At 55.6% G+C, this 19403-nt stretch overlaps 2 protein-coding genes across 6 annotated transcripts; both read left to right on the forward strand.

Moving 5' to 3' along the window:
• Positions 1-14: 14 nt before the first annotated feature.
• On the forward strand, positions 15-13167 carry NAGLU (N-acetyl-alpha-glucosaminidase). Of its 3 annotated transcripts, XM_036095470.2 has the most exons (7): positions 15-627; positions 6111-6888; positions 8417-8564; positions 9425-9571; positions 9769-9854; positions 10432-10688; positions 11775-13167. In XM_036095470.2, the coding sequence occupies exons 2-7, from the start codon at positions 6503-6505 to the stop codon at positions 12983-12985; spliced, it is 2235 nt and encodes a 744-aa protein (XP_035951363.1). In that variant the 5' UTR covers positions 15-627; positions 6111-6502; the 3' UTR covers positions 12986-13167. The 3 variants fall into 3 exon arrangements, with proteins under 3 accessions (XP_035951363.1, XP_035951364.1, XP_077921876.1); XM_036095471.2 differs by lacking the exon at positions 9769-9854 and having other exon boundaries at positions 11698-13167; XM_078065750.1 differs by lacking the exon at positions 8417-8564.
• A 149-nt stretch (positions 13168-13316) lies between these two features.
• Positions 13317-15623, forward strand: HSD17B1 (hydroxysteroid 17-beta dehydrogenase 1). 3 transcript variants are annotated; one of them, XM_036095486.2, is made up of 6 exons: positions 13317-13793; positions 13900-14067; positions 14198-14377; positions 14500-14593; positions 15075-15252; positions 15385-15623. In XM_036095486.2, exons 1-6 carry the CDS (start codon positions 13697-13699, stop codon positions 15607-15609), a joined length of 942 nt encoding a protein of 313 aa, XP_035951379.1. In that variant the 5' UTR covers positions 13317-13696; the 3' UTR covers positions 15610-15623. The 3 variants fall into 3 exon arrangements, with proteins under 3 accessions (XP_035951379.1, XP_077921877.1, XP_077921878.1); XM_078065751.1 differs by having other exon boundaries at positions 15075-15623; XM_078065752.1 differs by lacking the exon at positions 14198-14377 and having other exon boundaries at positions 15075-15623.
• Positions 15624-19403: the final 3780 nt, after the last annotated feature.

Genomic DNA, 19403 nt, shown 5'->3' on the forward strand with positions numbered 1-19403 from the left:
ACCTCTCAAGTTTCCTGGGCGCCTTCCCCTCCCTCGAGCCCAGCAGCTTCTCAGATACTGCCTCCAGTGGGGAGGGGACCTGGGGACCCCTCCTCCTCTTCCTTTCCCGCCCTACCCACCCAGACGGCAGGGCACGAGGGGGCCTGGGCATCTGCCCACCCGCCTCTCCCTCTTCTCCAAGTGTGCTTTCCAGGACTCAGGAGCCTGGATATTTTGAGCCCTGATGCCCTTGGCCTTGGTGTAAGTAGAGGCTCTGCGTGGGGTTCCACAGGGCAGCGGGAGAATGTGAGGTGCTGAGGTAGGCAGGCGGCCGAGGAGCCAGCAGGCGGGGCGGGCAGGGAGGGCGCCGGCTCCCTCCTGACTGCCATGTAAGGCACCCACATTCTTCCTCCATGCCCTCCATCCCCATTCCTCCTGGGGCCTCCAGGACAGGGGCTGCGCAGGAATGGGAGCGGCGGGCTGACAGCTGCTGCTCCAGGAGGGGTGAGGGGGGCAGGAACCCCCCTGTTTCATGTTCCTTATCCTTGAGCCCTCTCCTCCCCGACAGGCCACCTGCCCTGGAACAGGCCCTTGAGTGCGGCACCCCCACCTGGCTCCACGCGTGAGCAGTCCAGGATGGGACTCAAGGTGGAGGAACTCTTTAATCTCTGCTCTGTTACTGACTCAAAAGGGAGGCTTAATAAGGAATAGATATTTGGACTCAGTGGAATAGAGTTGAGAGTCCAGAAGTAAATAGATTTACTTTGTGGAAGATTGAGCTTCCACAAAGGGGCCAAGACAATCCAGCATGGAAAGAACAGTCTTCAACAAGTAGTATTTATACAACTGGGTATCCACGTGCGAAAGAACAAATTTGGACTGCAGCCCCCACACTGTATATAAAAATTAACTCAAAGTGGGTCGTAGACCTAAATGTAAAAGTTAAAAACTAAAATTCCTAGGGGAAATTACAGGAGAATGTCTTCGCGAGCTTGGGTTAGGTGATGATTTTTAGATACAACACCAAAAGCAAAGCGATAAAAAGATTAAAGAGGGGCGCCTGGCTGGCACAGTGGGTTAAGCGTCCGACTGTTGGTTTCAGTTCAGGTCCTGATCTCAGGCACAGCACTCAAGGCAGAGCCTCCTTGAGTTTCTCTCCCTCTCCCTCTACCCCACCCCCACCTCTTTCTCTCTCTCTTAAATAAATAAATCTTAAAAAAAAATAAAAAATAAAAGATTAGGGCCGCCTGGGCGGCTCAGTCAGTTGAGCATCCAACTCTTGATTTCGGCTCAGGTCATGATCTCAGGGTCATGAGATCAAGCCCCGCATTGGGCTCTGTGCTCAACACAGAGTCTGCTTCTCCCTCTCTTCCTCTTCCTCTGCCCCTCCCCCTGCCGCATACGCACAGGCTCGCTCTCTCTCTAAAATAAAATAAATCTAAAAACAAAGATAAGGGCCTTAGTCTTACAAGGCTTTGTACTTTAAAGGACAGAATCCAAACAACCCTCACACTGGGAGAAACTGCAAATCATATCTAATAAGGGACATATATCTTGAATATATAAAGAACTTTACAATTCAGTCAGAATTATATAAATACCTTAATTTAAAAGGTAAAATTAGGGGTGCCTGGCTCAGTAGAGTGTGTGACTTTTGATCTCGGGGCAGTGAGTTTGACCCATGTTGGGTATAGAGATTACTTTAAAATAAAATCTTAAGGGGTGCCTGAGTGCCTCAGTCGGTTAAGTGGCTGCCTTCGGCTCAGGTCACGATCTCAGGGTTCTGGGATCAAGCCCGGCGTCGGGCTCCTTGCTCAGCGGGGAGTCTGCTTCTCCCTCTGCCCCTACCCCTGGCTTGTACGCTCTCTCTCTAATAAATAAAAATCTTAAAAAAAAAATGTATAAAAAAGTTAAAAAAATATTTTTTTAATTTAAAAAATGAAAGGATTTAAGTAGGCATTTTTAGGAAAAAAAAAACACAAATGAGCAATAAGCCCATGAAAAGATGCTTAGCATCATTAGGGAAATACAAATCAAAACTACAGGAGGATCTGCCACATCAAACCCACCATGAAAGGCAGTAATAAAGGGACAGTTACAACTGTGGACAAGGATGTGGAGGAATTGGAACTGCAAGGGGGAGGGGGATGGAAAATGGTGTAGCTCCTTCAGAAAGCAGTCTGGCAGGTCTTCAAAATGTTGAATATAGAATTAACATGAGTCAGCAATTCAACTTCTACATATCTACCCAAGAAAAATGGGGGGAAAATGCATACAAACTTGTACACAGGTGTGCATTGTGGTATTGGTCATTGCCCCAAAATGGAAACAACCCAGATGTCCATTAGCTGGTGACTGGATGAGCAAACAGTGGCCCATCCATACATACGATAGGTATTAGTCTACGGTGAAGAGGAATCTAGTACTGACACATGCTATAACATGGATGAGCCTCAAAAGCATTATGCTAAGAAGCCAGATGAAAGACCACATAATGTGTGATTCCATTTATGTGAAATGTCTAGAATGGGCAGATCCGTAGAGACAGATAGTAGATGGGCAGTTGCCTAGGACTGGCTGCTGGATGGGGCTGGGGCTGGATTAAAATGGCAGCAGTGACTGCTAATAGATACCGGGTTTCTTTTGGGGAATGATGAAAATGTAAAATTAGATTATAGTGACAGTTGCACAACTCTGAATTTGCTAAAAAAAAAAAAAAGAAAACACTGAACACTGAATTGAACATTTATTTTTTTAAGATTATTTATTTGACAAAAAGAGAGAGGGCATAAGCAGGGGGAGCTGCAGACAGAGGGAGAGGGAGAAGCAGGCTCCCTGCTGAGCAAGGAGCCCGATGTGGGGCTGGATCCCAGGACCCTGGGATCATGACCTGAGCTGAAGGCAGACACTTAACCAACTGAGCTACCCAGGCGTCCCTGAATTGAATATTTAAATCAGTAAACTTTATAGTCTGTATCAATAAAATGGGGCAGGGCGTGGGAGACCTAGGGCTTCCACAGGGAGAAATTCCTCCCTTGCCCAGCGGAAAAGACCTGGGCTGGCAGGTCATTGGCTAAGCGGAACTTGGGGGATCTAGTGGCCTTGGGCCACCTCCAGCGCAGCAGCTAAAGATGGACTGAGCAGGAACTGAGCCATGGAGGGGGGCGGGGGGGGGGGTGGGAATCCCAGGAGCCCTGGGGTATGGGCGGGGAGCAGGATAGATCCATGGCTCCTGTGTTTAAGGGACATGCCATGTATCCTGATCCCCTTCTTCCGAGAGCAGAAGAGATGCGCTGCCATCAGGCCGCTAGGGCCATATGATCCCCTTCTTATGGAATCCCTGCACCCCAGACCTCTGCTGAGTGAGTCTGTGCTCCCATCCAGGGAGTGCCCCACCTTGAGGTACTGGAACAAGTGTGGGAGAGGGTGGCTTGGTGTTATAGAGATAGGAGACAAGTCCATCAGCATTTGCAGGACCCCACTCTCCGTCCTGTCCTTCACTGGGGGCCTGGGTAGGACTGTGCACCTCTTTCTGCCCCTAGGAGCCCTGGGTGGAAGGGCCACTGGAGCTCCCCTCAGATCCCAGATTCTCAATGACCTGCCTGCTCTCCCTGCTCCCCAGCCAACCCAAGGCATGTCCGGGTGTGGGCTGTCCCCTGGTGGCGAGACAGGGAAGGAGCCACACATTCCTTCTCACATGCAAGGTGGGTGGGATCCTACAGGCTGTGACAGGCCAAAAGCAGTAAGTGACCCTGGAGGTATTCTGGGGTGCATAGGCAGAAGGTCAGGCTGGCCAGAAACAAAAGAGGAGACAGATGGAGAATGGAGAGCCCAGCTCCCTTGTTCCACACACGTTAATTGAAAAATAAAGTGTGTCATGGTAAAATGATCAGACAGTACAAAAGGCCCTATGATAAAAGCCCCCCTCCCACCCTGAGAGTCCCAGTGCTCCACCCAAGGCAGCCACTGTTTCCATGGCCTTTTTTTTTGGTTTAAAAACACAAATGGGAGTTTGCTATACCCACTAGTTTGATCTTTAAATATAAATATATAGTTTGCAGAACATTAACACAACACATTGTCCTCATCCTTTTTTTTTTAGCAAATGATATTTTATCCAGTTGATGTACCTTAATTTCTTCAGCCAGCCCCCTCTTGTCCTCAAAGAGTTCCCAGCCTGGTTGGCAAGATGAGCAGAGACAGTGTGACTTGTCCGGAGTAATCCATGAAGCTCCTGCCCAGCATCCATGAGCTCAGGCCTTGAATGTGCTACCAACCCCCTGGAAGGTGTCCCTAATCTTTTGCTGCTGCCAGCAACCGCCACCACTCTAGATGAATCCAGATCCCATAGAGAGGCACCCTGACCTGACAACCTGCAGCCCAACTCCCCCAACCCTCGTGTGCCCTAAGATCCAGAAATGCTGGTAAAATGGTCCTGGGAGGAAAGTCTGACAAGTCTTACCTAGAGCAAAGAGTGTTTGGAGGAGAAATTGGAGGGGAGTGGAGAGAGGCCCAGGGGCTATAGACTATGGACCCAGGAGGGCACAGCTCTCTGGGCTAGTCTTGGAGCTGCTCCCTGGGAAAGGGTGAGAACCTTCTGATACCAGGAACTGACTGGGAGCAGGGCTGCACCTCCCACAGGAGCTGCTCACTGAGCTGGGAACAAGGCAGGGGGACTGCAGTTTGTGTCTGTGGCTGGGCAGGGGGCAGAGGAGCAGGGCAAGCTCGGTGGACTCCTGTGTTCTCTTTTGGTTCAGGCTCTGGATTCTCTGCACTGGCAACTCTTCCTCTGACCCCTCTCCTTTCTCTAAGCAGTTTCACTCAGGCCTGACAACCGGGAAAAAGCTACATATGCCTCCAAAAGGACCCAGAATCCTCTTAGAAAGTGTGTTCCTCCTGAAGGGCCCACCACTTCATGCCACCACATAGCTTCACCTGACCCCACCGTGCCCAGGCAGACAGCCTAAAAAGTTGCATCATTTGGGAATGGTGGCAAGAACGCTGGTCTGGGAGTTAGGAGGTCCAGGTTCTAGTCCTAGACATGTTCTCCTGCTAGTTACTGATCTTGTCCAAGTCACTTCCTTTCTCTGGCCCTCAGTTTCCCAATATGTACAATGAAGATATGGGCTCCGCCTGTCCCACTTCGGCTACCCTTTAAGCATCAAATGGAGAGCCCTTACCTGCCCCCCAGCCCGCCCTGCCCCACCACGGCCAGTCCACGCTCACATGACCCATCTCTCCAACTTCCTGAACTTTTAGTTCCTCAAATCTGCCCAGCTCTTTCTTTACCCTTCCACAGTCTTCATATATACATTTTCTCTGCCGGGAATGCTCTCTCCTCCCTGTTTCCTAGTCAATCCCAATTTAATTCATATTAAATGTTCCTTCCTTTTGGAAGCCTTAGGCTGGGTAACTTTGTATTTCTTCACAGCATCACAACTTTATTTATGTTAGGGTGGCCAGTGTCCTGGGCTAAGAATTGCAACAAGCAGGACAGAGTTTATTGTCTAAGGGAGGAGAGGGGCCAGACATTCCAAGAGAAGTCACCGGAGTTTCTGTCAGGCTGGGTCTTTTAAGTTTTTTTTGTTTTGTTTTGTTTTAAGGGGTTTTGAAGGATGTGAGAGGGTCACATCTGTGTCCATGGGGTGGTGGGATGGGGGGGTGTCAACTCTTGGCCAGGTAAAACAGGAGGTGGCAGGTTCTTTGAGGAGCTCTGTCCCGGGCTCATCCGGGATATGGGTTGTGGTCAAACTAGAGAAGAATATGTTTTGTAGTTGGGGTCTACTTTCCTAGAATGGAGGGCACCATAACCTAGAAGAACAAAGTTAGGGCCAAGTGCAGACACCTGTGAGTTTTGTCTGTAAGCTTTGCTGGGGCTGGGGGTGGAGTTTGAACGTATTCCTTTCCATTTTTTTTAGGAGTAAATTTATTTATTTAGAGCACATGAGCGGGGAGGGGGTAGAGGGAGAAGGAGAGAGAGAAGCTCAAGCCGACTCCCTGCTGAACCCCATGTGGGGCTGGATCTCACAACCCTGAGATCATGACCTGAGCCAAAATCAAGAGTCAGAGGCTTAAACGACTGAGCCACCCAGGCCTCCAGATTCCTTTCAACTTATGTATTTGCTTTCTAGGTTTTCCCTAAAGGAGGGTGGCCGTGCCTGGTACAAAATAAAACTCCAAATAAAAATATCTGTTGGACAGTTGCCTGGATGGAGGGCAGCGAATTACATGTGAAAGCTCTTCAGGTACAATAGTACCTGAAGGCGCTTGTGAAGGGCAGCGGGTCACAGCCCGGGCTTTTGATGACACGGGTCACGCGCTCCCACACCACGTGCGGTCAGGAGACACCCTCGGGGCTGGGGTCTGGGACCCAGAAGCGCGGTCTTCCCAGAGCGGGCTGGCGCACCACCTTCTGTGCCACGTGGCCTGAGGCCCGCAGCTGATTGGACGCGGGCCGTCCCGCCCCCTAGCCAGGCGCAATTGATGCCCCGCGGGGCCCCCGCCAGCCCGAGACCGCAGGAACATGGAGGCAGCCGCTGTGGCGGCGGTCCTGGGCTTCCTGCTCCTGGCCGCCGCGGGCGGCTCGGCCGGGGACGAGGCCCGGGAGGCGGCGGCCGTGCGGGCGCTGCTGGCCCGGTTGCTGGGGCCCGGACCGGCGGCCGCCTTCTCGGTGTCGGTGGAGCGCGCCCTGGCGGCCGAGTCCGGCCTGGACACCTATCGCTTGAGCGGCGGCGGCGCCGGGGCGCGGGTACGGGTGCTCGGCTCCACCGGCGTGGCCGCCGCCGCGGGACTGCACCGCTACCTGCGCGACTTCTGCGGCTGCCACGTGGCCTGGTCGGGCTCTCAGCTGCGCCTGCCGGAGCCGCTGCCCGCCGTGCAGGAGGAGCTGACCGAGGCCACGCCCAACAGGTACGGGGCGCGCCGAGTCCCACGCCGCTCGCGGCCGCCTGCACCTGCCTGCCGCCTCCCGCCCCCGGGCGCCCGCCTCGCAGAGTCCCGGCCCCGCCCCGCGCCAGCTACTGCGCCGGGACTGATGGGGCGCTGGCCTTAGGGTCGCTCTGCCTCCAAAAGCCGGGTGTCCTTGAATAAGTCAGCCTCTCAGAGCCTCAGCTGGGTCACTGAAAAATGGAAATAATGACGTCTATCGCGCAGTGTTGGTCGTGAGGATTTGCACCGTGACGGGCGTAGACTTTGTGGTGCATAATTAGGGACCAGAAAATGCTATTCCTTTCCTTCCACCTTCTCTTGGAAGATGCCCACCAAGGAATGACACCCACCCCCTCACAGCCTCGGTTCTGGCGCGTGTCCCACCGCAGGGAGGTGGTGTGTTCACACACCTGTCTCCACATTGGCTGTGGGACCCCCCCCTTTCCAGGACAGGGACCTATGTTGCCATAGAGCGCTTAACCACTGTGCAGAAGGGGTCTCTCGAAGAGTTGACTGGAAATGCAAATACTGCCTGGGACAGCCGGGGGGCACCTCAGAAGCTCCCATATTGATGCGGACAGGCGGACGCCCCGAATGGGAGGCCCTCAGGCCCCTCATAAGCAGGTTCTTGGCTTTTTGGGAGAAAGATTCAAGGGCAAGCTGCTTAGAGAAGGGAGAAAGATTTATTAAATCTAGGGACAAAGATATTATTAAGTCTAGAAGTAAGAAAGGTGCTATTTCACAAAGTAGCCATCTCTCCCAGATGAGGAAGAGGACACCCCTTTGCCTCTAACGAAGGGTTTTTTGTAAGTTTTTCAGATTAGCTATCCGTATAGGGAGAGGCTTACTTTTTAACTTTGGGTGTTTTAAAGATTTTATTTATTTATTTATTTATTTGAGAGAGTGAATGAGCAGGAGCAGGGGGAGGGGCAGAGGGAGAAGCAGACTCCCCGCTGAGCAGGGAGCGCAATGCAGGGGCTCCATCCCAGGACCCTGAGATTATGACCTGAGCCAAAGGCAGCCGCTTAACTGACTGAGCCACGCTGGCGCCCCTAAACTTTGCGTTTAACCTTTACTTTGGGTGGTTAATTTTTCCATTGTGTTAGGGTTGTGATTGGGTTGTGGAATTACCCATGGGGAGCAAGTTTAAGAATGTCCAACCCTTGTGGCTTTTACTGCTGGAGGAAGTGGGGTCTTGTAGTTTTCCATGAGTGGGATCTTGTGACTCTTTTTATGACCTGCTGACTTTTAGGTTAAGGGTCAACCTAAAACCAGAATGGCTTTATTTTGGCCGCCTTGTCTCCCTAGCCTCTCTTCCCTCCTGCCTCAGTACTGAGTCTCAGCGCCACCTGGCATGGGTCCTGGAGTGAAGCAGTAAAGGGGCCACAACCCCTCCCCTCTGGGCTAGATCTGGGGAGGGGGGGTTGTTCCGGGGCAGGGGACCCTCAGAGGTTGGGGGACGTCCCCTCTGCCCCCAGGGACATGCTGCAGCTCATGACCCCACCCGCAGGTACCGCTATTACCAGAATGTGTGCACACACAGCTACTCCTTCGTGTGGTGGGACTGGGCCCGCTGGGAGTGGGAGCTGGACTGGATGGCACTGAATGGCATCAACCTGGCACTGGCCTGGAGTGGCCAGGAGGCCATCTGGCAGCGGGTGCGTTTCCCCCCACCCCGCCCCATGTTCCTGTCTCCCCACAGCTCAGGGTCTGACACACAGAATAAAGACTTAAGAAGTGTTTGTGGTGTGCATGATGGCCCCAGCTCTCTGGAAACAGGCTTCCATTGCTGAGCTGAACACAGAGGAGCACTTCCTGGGGGCTGGACCCCAGCACCCCACTAGAAACGCTAAGGAGTTGGGCTCCCCTCTCTCCCACCCCCACAGCTGGTCAGGCTGCTGCTTCCATGGATTCTGTCTCATCCTCTTCATCCTTATTCATGGCTCCAGTGCAGGCTCTTGCCCCCTCTCCTTGAAGGACTCCCCCCGCTACACACACACACCCAAGAGTCTTTGAACAGGACTCCTGGCTCCTAAGTTCCACCAGTGTCCTTTCTGAGATGCAGATCTGGTGGAGACCTGCTGCTGTCAACACTCAGGAGCTCCCCTCAGTTTCAGGCTTTGCCCTGCCTGGGCCTTTCCGTGCGCCTGGGCCCTGAGGGTTCTTGCTGCTGGGGGCCGGGTGGGGGGTTGCTCTTTAGTCTCCCTGCAGAGCTGGTCTCACCCCTCATTCTAAGCGACCTTGTTCCGTGAGGCCTTCTAAGGCCCCTTTCCCATTTGGGGGAGAGCCCCTTTGTGCCTCCCCTCACCCTTGCAGCAGAACTGACTGATTAGTAAACTCACCTGTTCACAGGTCTGTTTCTCCTGGACTGTGAGCTCCTGGCAAGGGTCACGTTTTGTCTTAGTAACTCTAGGGCTCAGCACAGAGAAGAGATGAATGAGTGTTGAGTGAATGAATTAATGAACGGAGATGAATGTATTTATATGTATTTATGTGTGGGGATCACCCTCCTCCTCAGGTGTACCTGGCCTTGGGCCTGACCCAGTCAGAGATCGATGAGTACTTCACAGGCCCCGCCTTCCTGGCCTGGGGGCGCATGGGCAACCTGCACACCTGGGGTGGCCCCCTGCCCCGCTCCTGGCACCTCAAACAGCTTTACCTACAGGTAAAAGGACGGGGAAGGAAAGGGGGCAGAATTGGACAGTGCTACATAGTCCTGGGCCAAGGAGGGTGGTATTTGGCTAGCCTTGGGGCTCTTAACTAGGCCTTGGGGACTCTGTGTGCTGGGGGGGGGGGAGTGAGGGCTTCCCATCTTAGGGCCACGCCCACCACCTCCCCCTCCACTCTGCCCCCCTCCCCCAGCATCGGATCCTGGACCGCATGCGCTCCTTCGGCATGATCCCAGTGTTGCCTGCCTTTGCAGGGCACGTCCCCAAGGCTCTCACCAGGTAACGTTCCCCTCCTTCCCTCCATCTTGGCTCAGAGAGGGAATTTATTTTTCCCTGCAAGACGTGATTTAAAGAAAAATTGAAGTTCTGGATGGAGGCCTGGGCTTGATTGCTGGCCTTCCTCTCCTGTGGCTGGGAAAATTCTTCGAGGCCCAACTGAGACCTCCCCTCCTTCGGGTAGCCTTGCTGGGGCCCCCAGCCTTGGTTAGCACCTCCTTCATGCTCATGAGCACCTGCTTCGCACCACTGTCACAGGGCTTGCCAGGGCTCAGAGCAGAGGCGGCACTGGGCCACATCTTGAAAAATGAGTGTTGCTTGTTTCAGCCGGTGGGAGGGGGAGAGAGCAGAAGCTTTACAGATAAGGTGAAACTCAAAGGATGTTGAGGAGTAACCAGCTACAGAAGCAGAGAGGGAGGAGGAAAGGATTCCAGCCACAGGGGGCACAGTCTGTGCAAAGGCACGGAGGCACGGGAGAGTGGGATGAGTTCCGGAAACTGCAGATAAGCCAGTGAGGCTGGTGGTGAATACTGTGTCAGCCTCCAGTAAATGTTTGGATTGCCGCCTCCTCCCCTGCTAGGGTGTTCCCTCAGGTCAATGTCACCCAGCTGGGCAGCTGGGGACACTTCAACTGCTCCTACTCCTGCTCCTTCCTCCTGGCTCCGGAAGACCCTCTATTCCCTATCATTGGGAGCCTCTTCCTGCGGGAGCTGACCAAAGAGTTTGGCACGGATCACATCTATGGGGCCGACACTTTCAACGAGATGCAACCCCCCTCCTCGGAGCCCTCCTACCTTGCGGCAGCCACAGCCTCTGTCTACCAGGCCATGATCACAGGTTTGATGCCAGGGGGAGCTGGGAAGGGGAGCCTCCCTTCACCCTCAGGGACATGGGTGCAGCAGAGGTCAGTGGGGTGGAAAGAGGCAGCACCTGACAGTTGACCAAGCACTTGTACACACACACCATCTCACTTAACCACACTGCGGTTCGGAGGTGAGCTCTGGAGCCAGACAGCCTGCTCAGACCCTGGCCTGTGTGACTTGTAACAAGTTACCTCCCACCCAGTGCCTCAGTTGCGTCATCTGTAAAATGGGGCTACTGGGGCTACCTCATAAGCAGAATGATGCCTGGCCCAGAGGAAAGTGCCATTAAGTGCTGGCTATTGCAAGTATTTCATTTGGCCTCTGCCTCCGAGCTGAGGGAGGTAATGCGGGCTAGAGGTTAGGGGATGTGTTCAAAGCTGGTGGGTGCCCTTCCTGGTGCTCAAGGAACCCAGTGCTCCTTCCTGCCAGTTACAGGGGAGGGGCAGAGAGGGGTCAGGTCAGCAGTGGCTGGGTGGGGAGGCCTCCGTGTCAGCCAGGAAGGGAACCCACTTGGGTCCAGGACCTGTGGCCTCAGCCTCGTCCCAGAGCCTGTCAGGTCTGCATATTCTCCTGAATCAGAACGACTTGGGCTTGGGCCCAGGGGTCTGTTTGTTTTTTTTTTTTTTTAATTTTATTTATTTATTTGACAGAGGGAGAGATAGCGAGAGCAGGAACACAAGCAGGGGGAGTGGGAGAGGGAGAAGCAGGCTTCCCGCCGAGCGGGGAGCACGATTGACCTGAGCTGAAGGCAGATGCTTAAGGACCCAGGCGCCCCCCCAGGGATCTGTTTTAAGCAGCCTTCTGGGTAATTTTGATGCTTCATGAAGCTTGCCCACACTGCCCTAGAGCTCCCAGCTGGGAGGAGGAGGCGATGGGAAGGGGGTGTGTGATGCAGTGCCCTGTGGGTTGGGGGTTACAGAGGAAGGAGCGGTCTGTGATTAGAGTCATTTAACTTCTCTGGACCCCCGTTTCCTCATCTGTAGAATGGGTGAACGTTCCCCTGCCCTCTCTCCTCTCATCAGTCCGCTTCTCTGTCTCCCTACCCCTGCCCCAACCACAGTGGACCCTGACGCCGTGTGGCTGCTCCAAGGCTGGCTCTTCCAGCACCAGCCCCAGTTCTGGGGGCCGGCCCAGGTGAGAGCCGTGCTGGGGGCGGTGCCCCGTGGCCGCCTCTTGGTTCTGGACCTGTTTGCTGAGAGCCAGCCCGTGTACGTCCGAACGGCCTCCTTCCACGGCCAGCCCTTTATCTGGTGCATGCTGCATAACTTTGGGGGCAACCACGGCCTGTTCGGGGCCCTGGAGGCCGTGAACCGGGGCCCTGCAGCGGCCCGCCTCTTCCCCAATTCCACTATGGCGGGCACGGGCATGGCCCCTGAGGGCATTGGCCAGAACGAAGTGGTCTATGCCCTCATGGCCGAGCTGGGCTGGCGGAAGGACCCGGTGGCCGATTTGGAGGCCTGGGTGACCGGCTTTGCGGCCCGTCGGTATGGAGTCGCCCACAAGGGTACAGAGGCCGCATGGAGGCTGCTTCTGCGGAGTGTCTACAACTGCTCCGGGGAGGCCTGCAGCGGGCACAATCGCAGCCCTCTGGTCAGGAGGCCATCCCTGCGGATGGTTACCACTGTCTGGTACAACCGCTCCGATGTGTTCGAGGCCTGGCGCTTGCTGCTGACGGCCGCTCCCGCCCTGGCCGCGAGCCCCGCCTTCCGCTACGACCTGCTGGACGTCACTCGCCAGGCGGCCCAGGAGCTGGTGAGCCTCCACTACGGGGAGGCCAGGACCGCCTACCTCAACAAGGAGCTGGTTCCCCTGCTCAGGGCGGCAGGCACCCTGGTCTACGAGCTTCTGCCTGCGCTGGACACAGTGCTGGCGAGTGACCGCCGCTTCCTGCTGGGCGGCTGGCTGGAGCAGGCCCGGGCGGCCGCCGTCAGCGAGGCCGAGGCCCGTTTCTATGAGCGGAACAGCCGCTACCAGCTGACGCTGTGGGGGCCCGAGGGCAACATCCTGGACTACGCCAACAAGCAGCTGGCCGGGCTGGTGGCTGACTACTACACCCCGCGCTGGGAGCTCTTCGTGGACATGCTGGTCGCGAGCCTGGTCCAAGGCATTCCCTTCCAACAGCACCAGTTTGACGAGAACGCCTTCTGGCTGGAGCAGACCTTTGTCTTCGGCACACGGAGGTATCCCAGCCAGCCCCAAGGTGACACTGTGGACCTGGTCAAGAAGCTCTTCCTCAAATATTACCCGCGGTTGCTGGCTGGCTCCTTGTGACAGATGAACCACCCCTGGGTGGTGTGCTTCCCAAATTCCAGGCCTGGGCAAAGGAACTCAAGACCTGCCAGAGGATCAGGCATGGGAAACTGGGAGGGAGGTGAGCCGCCCTCCTCCACCACCCCAAATTTGGGATCAAAGTACTATTTTAATACAACTTAATAAACTGGTGAATCACCTGGGCCTGTCAGACTGTCACTACCATGATGCCTGGGAGGACTCGGGGCTATAGGATGGACACTGGGGTGAGGCTCTTTCTCCCTGCCCCCTTGCTTTGGCCTCCCCATTTCTGATACTAACACCCGACCTTGGAACTGGGAATGCCCTGCCAAAACGTTTACTTTCACACCCTCAGCAGCAAACTTTGGAACCTATAATTGTCCCAATGGGGCAGAGGCACACCCAGGGAAGATGTGCCCAGGGCACTTAGTGCCCACATGAGAGCCCACATCTCCTAGTTGCAAAGCTTTGCCCTGCTTCTGACCAGCCACTGAAGAAGGGGTATTCCAAGCATCTCTGCCTTGACCAGCAGCAGGATGGGGAGAGTAGGCCCCAGACCCGAAGGAGGGCTCAGCCTTGAGATTAGGCTGGAGACACAACAAAGGGTGGGGACCCCGCAGGCGGGGGCGGGAGCGGGGGCAGGGGCGGAGCAGAGCAGGTGGTAATCTAGCTCAGAGACCCGAGCCTTGCACTCCCCACACTCCTCTCCCCATGGACCGCACCGTGGTGCTCATCACTGGCTGCTCCTCCGGCATTGGCCTGCACCTGGCCCTGCGTCTGGCATCCGACCCCTCGCGGAGCTTCAAAGGTATATGAGGGGCTGGGATGGAGAGAAAGGAGCAGCCCAGATCCAAGGGGACCCAGGTAGGGGTAAGCAGGGAATTCAGATCCTCGTCTTCTTCCGGAACCTCCAGTGTATGCCACGCTGCGGGACCTGAGGGCGCAGGGCCCGCTGTGGGAGGCGGCCCGGGCCCGAGGGTGCCCTCCTGGCTTCCTGGAGACATTGCAGCTGGACGTGAGGGATGCAGACTCTGTGGCCGCTGCCCGGGCACGCGTGACCGAGGGCCGCGTGGATGTGCTGGGTGAGCCTCCCCGCAACACGTGTGCAGGAGCCTTTCCGGCGCTGTGTCCAAACCAAAATGTCCCGAGGCCCAGGGACCTACTGGGTCCGAGGACAGAGAGGCAGGCAGGGCCCGACTTCTCTCCCCTCAGTGTGTAATGCGGGGCGGGGCCTGCTCGGGCCGCTGGAGGTGCATACGGCTGGCGCCGTGGGGTCCGTGCTGGACGTGAACGTGGCGGGGACGGTGCGGACACTGCAGGCCTTCCTGCCCGACATGAAGCGCCGCCGCTCGGGACGCATACTGGTGACGGGGAGCATGGGCGGCTTGATGGGTGCGTGGAATGGGGCGGGGCCAGCGGGAGGGGCGGAGCCTGGTGGCAGTGCCACGGGCTGCAGTGGGCTCCTCGTGGAGACCCTCCCAGACGCGCATCCAAAGCCTCTTCTCCCCTCGAAGGGCTGCCGTTCAACGCCGTTTACTGCGCCAGCAAGTTCGCGATCGAAGGTCTATGCGAGAGTCTGGCGGTTCTGCTGCCGCCCTTCGGGGTCCAGTGAGTCACCGCTCCGCCCCCGGGACCCCTGACCCCTGACTTTGGGAACTCCAGCACCCTGTCCTGTTGGAACCTCTCTCAGGCGTTCTCCCTGGCCCCTCCCCACTGCGGCTCACATTTACTGTGTGCCAGGGCACTTGCCACTCGTTACCGCACCTCTGCTGCCATCCAGCTGGGAAGCTCGGCCCGAAGAGGTTAGGTGACTGGCCCAAGGTCACACAGTAAGGGAGCCTGCCAGGTTGGAATTCTGATGCAAATCCTCACACGCCCGAATGGCTGTGGGGCGGGGGTGGGAGGCAGGGGTGCTTTTCGGGCAGTAAGCCGCTTTTCAAAGGCTCTGGTTACTCGGTGCCCGCCGCCGTCGCACAGACCCCCGTCCCTCCTGCCCTGCCCGCCCGGCCCGCCTTGCCCTGCCGGGCGGTGGGGCTGGGTTCCCGCCCGCTGGCTGCGCCCCCGCCCACTCGCCCCTCTGGGCCCGCAGCGTGAGCCTCATCGAGTGCGGCCCGGTGCGCACCGCCTTTCTGGAGAAGCAGGAGGGCGTCCCGGGAGGGGCGCTGGACGGCGCGGACGCCGAGACCCGGGTCCTCTTCTCCCGCTACCAGCGCCATTTGGAGCGGATCTTCCGCGAGGCCGCGCAGGACCCGGAGGAGGTGACCGAGGTAGGCGCCGGGCGCGGCCCCGGGACCAGGGACGGCGCGCGGGGGGTGGAGGCCAGCCCCCGGCCAGCCCCCGGCCAGCCCCGGCCAGCCCCGGCCAGCCCCCGGCCAGCGCGCCTCCCTCCGCCGCCGCAGGTCTTCCTCGCCGCGCTGCGCGCCCCGCGTCCCGCGCTGCGCTACTTCAGCACCGAGAGCTTCCTGCCCCTGGCGCACCTGCGCCTGGCCGACCCCAGCGGCTGCAGCTACGTCGCCGCCATGCACCGCGCGGTGTTCGCCGACGAGCCCGCGGAGGAGGAGACGGCCTCGGACCGCGGCGGCCCCGTGCTCTGCGCCCCTCCCGCCGCCGCCGCCCCGCAATAAAGTCTTGGCCCGCCGCTGTCTGCCGCTCTCTCCTTTGTGCCCCAGGGGCGCGCGGCTCCGGGGGACGGCGCCAGGCGGCCGGCTCACCGCACCTGTGCGACAAGTGGCGCGTGCAGCGGGTGGGTGACCTGGAAAGATCATGGTTAGCCCGGGTTATGCCTATGCGGAAACCGAGGCCCAGAAAGAGGAAGGAGCTAGTCCGCGGAAGGGCAGGGTGGAGAATGGTCCCTGGATTCCCACGGGGTGTCTGCAGCAGGAGTTAGGTGGACCTGGGAAGGGGGAGAGTAGGGGTATGACTTGACCCCCACTAGTCATGGGACCTCAGGCAAGGGCCTTATCCTCTCTGAGTCTGTTTTTTTTTTTTTTTTTTTAAGATTTTATTTATTTATTTTACAGAGAGTTAGCGAGAGCAGGAACACAAGCAGGGGGAGCGGGAGAGGGAGAAGCAGGCTCCCCGCTGAGCACGGAGCCCGATGCGGGGCTCGATCCTAGGACCCTGGGATCATGACCTGAGCCGAAGGCAGATGATTAACGACTGAGCCACCCAGGCGCCGCTCTCAGTCTGTTTTCTTATCTGTAAAATGGGTATAAGACCTATGTCATGGAGTGTATGAAAGGATTAGTTGAGGTAATGTCTGGAACTGCTGGGATAGAGGTCTTATTATTGTTTTTTAAGATTTTATTTATTTGACAGAGAGAGAGAGGACAAGCAGGGGGAGCGGCAGAGGGAGAGGGAGAAACAGGCTCCCCACCAAGCAGGGAGCCTGATGTGGGGCTCCATCCCAGGGCTCCAAGATCACGACCCCAGGCGAAGGCAGACACTGACTGAGCCACCCAGGCGCCCCTGGGATGGAGGTCTTAACAGCAGGCACCGCTATTATTACTACTACTGGGGGTGTTACTCTTGTAATTGTGTTCCTGTGTGGAAGCCAGATGTGTAAAGAAGAAACAAAGCTAAGTGAGTCAAAAGGATACAGCTCCATCCTCCTCTGTGCCCCTGCCCTAGACAAAACTCAGCTGGAGGGATCCCCACCAGCCCAGAAGCTGCCACTCACCAGGGGGTTCAGCTGAGGCTCCAGGCCTGGTGGGTCGGCCCAATGGGCTGTCCTTCCTGAAGTCAGGGGAAGGCGCTGGAGCGGCAGGAGCCAGTGAAAGGGCCAATCTTCTAGGGTGCTGGAGGTGGAGTGGAGAATAGGTGGAGACTAGGCCCGGGGTTGCAGGCAGAAGAAGGATAGGTGTGCCCAGGAGATGGGACTGGGGAAGGGAGTAGGAGACGGGGAGGGAAATGACCATTTGGAGTGGGCAGGGGCCTGGCTGCTGGGGTTTTGTGTGGAACCTGAGGGGGGCGGGGAGGAGGCACCGCATCTTGGCCCGCTGCTACCTCCAGGTAGTGGTCTGCTCTGGGCCGTTGGACTGCTGGCCGCTTCTGCTCCTGGGACAGGGGACCTCAGCCAGCTCATCCCTGCCTATCCCCCTGCCCTGCTGGCCCTGATGGTTCTGCTGTCCCTTCAGGATCCAGAAAGGCCACAGAAGTGGAAAGGGCCAACGTGGCATGAATCTCTGAGACATAGGCCCTGCTCTCAGAGCTCAGCTCCTGTCACCCAAGCTGCTCTTTTGCACCCCTGTGTGAGCGTGTGTATGGATGTGTGTGTATGCGTGTGCTCACAAGGTCACCCCTGGGAGGTGGGGACACAATGATGAGAAAGGCAAAGTGTAATCCCTCCAAATTACATTCATACTTTTTTTTTTTTTTTAGATTTTATTTTTTAAGTAATCTCTACACCCAGTGTGGGTTTTGAACCCACAACCCCGAGATCAAGAGTCCCATGCTCCACCGACTGAGCCAGCCAGGCTCAGTTAGGTTGACCTGGGAAGGGGGAGAGTCAAACCCTTAATAGTCTCATGCAGTCCCATGACTTTGAAGACCATTTATATGCCGATGAGCCCCAGCAAAGTCTCCAGTATCCCCAACTCCATTGTTTCCCACAAACTCCAGACATACATCTCCAACTCACTACTCAACATCTCTTCTTGAGTCCTAATAAACTTAATGTGTCCAAATGCCAAGTCCATTCCAGCCCTACCACTGCTCTTGCCCGTCTACCTCGCTTCAGTATTTGACAACTGCATTCTTCTTTCTCGCTCATCCCTCAACCAGTTCATCAGCAGGAACCTTCAACCTTCAAAGCAGATTCGGAAATCACCCTGGTCTATGCAGGCACCATCTCTTCATCTGGATTATTGCTGTAGTTTCCTAATTGGTTTCCCTGATGCCACCCCTGCCCACCAACAGTACAATTTCCACAGAGCACCCAGAATGACCTTTTAAAAATGAAAGTTATTTCATGTCTGTGCTTAAAACACCTCCTGTGGCTTTCTAAGTAAAATCCAAGGCTTTTCCCCAAGACCTCCAACACGTTCTTTGATCTGGCCCCCACCTCCTTTCTGACCTTACCTCTCACCACTTCCCATCATCTGATTCAGCCCTGCTGGCTTTCTGCCCCAGGACCTTTGAACTGGCTGTTCCTCTGTCTGGTTCACTTTCCCTAATCTCTGATTATTCTCTTCTTTTAGGTCTTTGCTGTTTCCCTGGACAACCTTATCTAAAATAGCATTCCCTTCCCTCCACTGTAGTCCCCTTACCTTGTTTTATTTTTCTTCATGGCACTTACCATCAATAGATGTGTTATAGATTTATTGACTTGCTGACTTTATTGTTATACATTTATAACTTTTACCACCCCATCCCAAGACACACAGGAATCTAAGCTCCAGGGGAGGCCCTTTGTTTTGTTCACTGGTTGATCCCTTGTACCTAGAATCATTCTTGATCATGGGAGATACTAAATTCACACTTACTGAATAAAAATGAGTGTTGGTTCACAACCTGGGCAGTTCCCTGGGTGAAATCTGAAACTGGCCCTTGTACACAGAGGGCAAGGAGAGACAGAAGAAAGAAGCAGACCACTCCAGATTGGTAGGTGGTGGGTTTCATAAGCAAGCGAACTGACATACGAGACTTGTCCTGGGCGGCTGCAAGATCTCTGCACTTGCCCACAAGAATCTTAAAAGTTTATATAGAAGCCTTCAATAGGTTCAGTCACCTATAATGTCCAGATGGTCTCAACAACATTGCTCTCTCAAGGCTCCCACTGTGGGAATATTCTGACAGAGGAGGGGGCGAGGAACCTACAATTGCCTAGGTCCAGCCTGAGTCAACTGGCAGTCACATTTTCTTGATGATCTCTTCCAACAATGACTCTGTGTGGGACTGTGCTCGGATGTTTCAAGGTACTTCCTGAGAGTCTGCAGTTTGTTTGTTCATTTTGGGTCCTCCCTTTAAAAATCCAACCTAAGGGGGCGCCTGAGTGGCTCAGTTGGTTAAGCCATTAGGCATCTGCCTTTGACTCAAGTCATGATCCCAGAATCCTGGGATCGAGCCCCCATCGGGCTCCCTGCTCTTGGGGAGACTGCTTCTCCCTCTCCCTCTGCCTGCTGCTCCCCCTGCTTATGCTCTCTCTCTCTGTGTGTCAAATAAATAAATAAAATCTTAAAAAAATAAAATAAAATCCAACCTAAGGTGTCTCCTGCCAGAAGCCTGGCCTCAATGCCTTTGTGGCTCTATAACTCTTCCAATCCTTAACTCCAGGGGCAGATCCAGGCTCTGTGGGGCCAGAGGCTTATACACCTTTGGGACACCTCTTTATTTTTAAGGAATTTATTTTTAGGTAATCTCTACACCCAATGTGGGGCTTGAATTTACAACCCTGAGATCAAGAGTTGTATGTTCTATT

The sequence above is a fragment of the Halichoerus grypus genome, chromosome 2, assembly GCF_964656455.1.
Source record: "Halichoerus grypus chromosome 2, mHalGry1.hap1.1, whole genome shotgun sequence".
Classification (NCBI taxonomy): domain Eukaryota; kingdom Metazoa; phylum Chordata; class Mammalia; order Carnivora; family Phocidae; genus Halichoerus; species Halichoerus grypus.

Bases quoted from the DNA above. Each gene is read 5' to 3' on its own strand.
- NAGLU (XM_036095470.2), top strand. From the start codon at position 6,503: ATGGAGGCAGCCGCTGTGGCGGCGGTCCTGGGCTTCCTGCTCCTGGCC. The intron at 6,889-8,416 runs GTACGGGGCGCG...CCCCACCCGCAG, and splicing joins ACCGAGGCCACGCCCAACAG to GTACCGCTATTACCAGAATG. The intron at 9,572-9,768 runs GTAAAAGGACGG...CCCCTCCCCCAG, and splicing joins TCAAACAGCTTTACCTACAG to CATCGGATCCTGGACCGCAT.
- HSD17B1 (XM_078065751.1), top strand. From the start codon at position 13,697: ATGGACCGCACCGTGGTGCTCATCACTGGCTGCTCCTCCGGCATTGGC. The intron at 14,378-14,499 runs GTGCGTGGAATG...CTCCCCTCGAAG, and splicing joins GAGCATGGGCGGCTTGATGG to GGCTGCCGTTCAACGCCGTT. The intron at 14,594-15,074 runs GTGAGTCACCGC...CTGGGCCCGCAG, and splicing joins CTGCCGCCCTTCGGGGTCCA to CGTGAGCCTCATCGAGTGCG.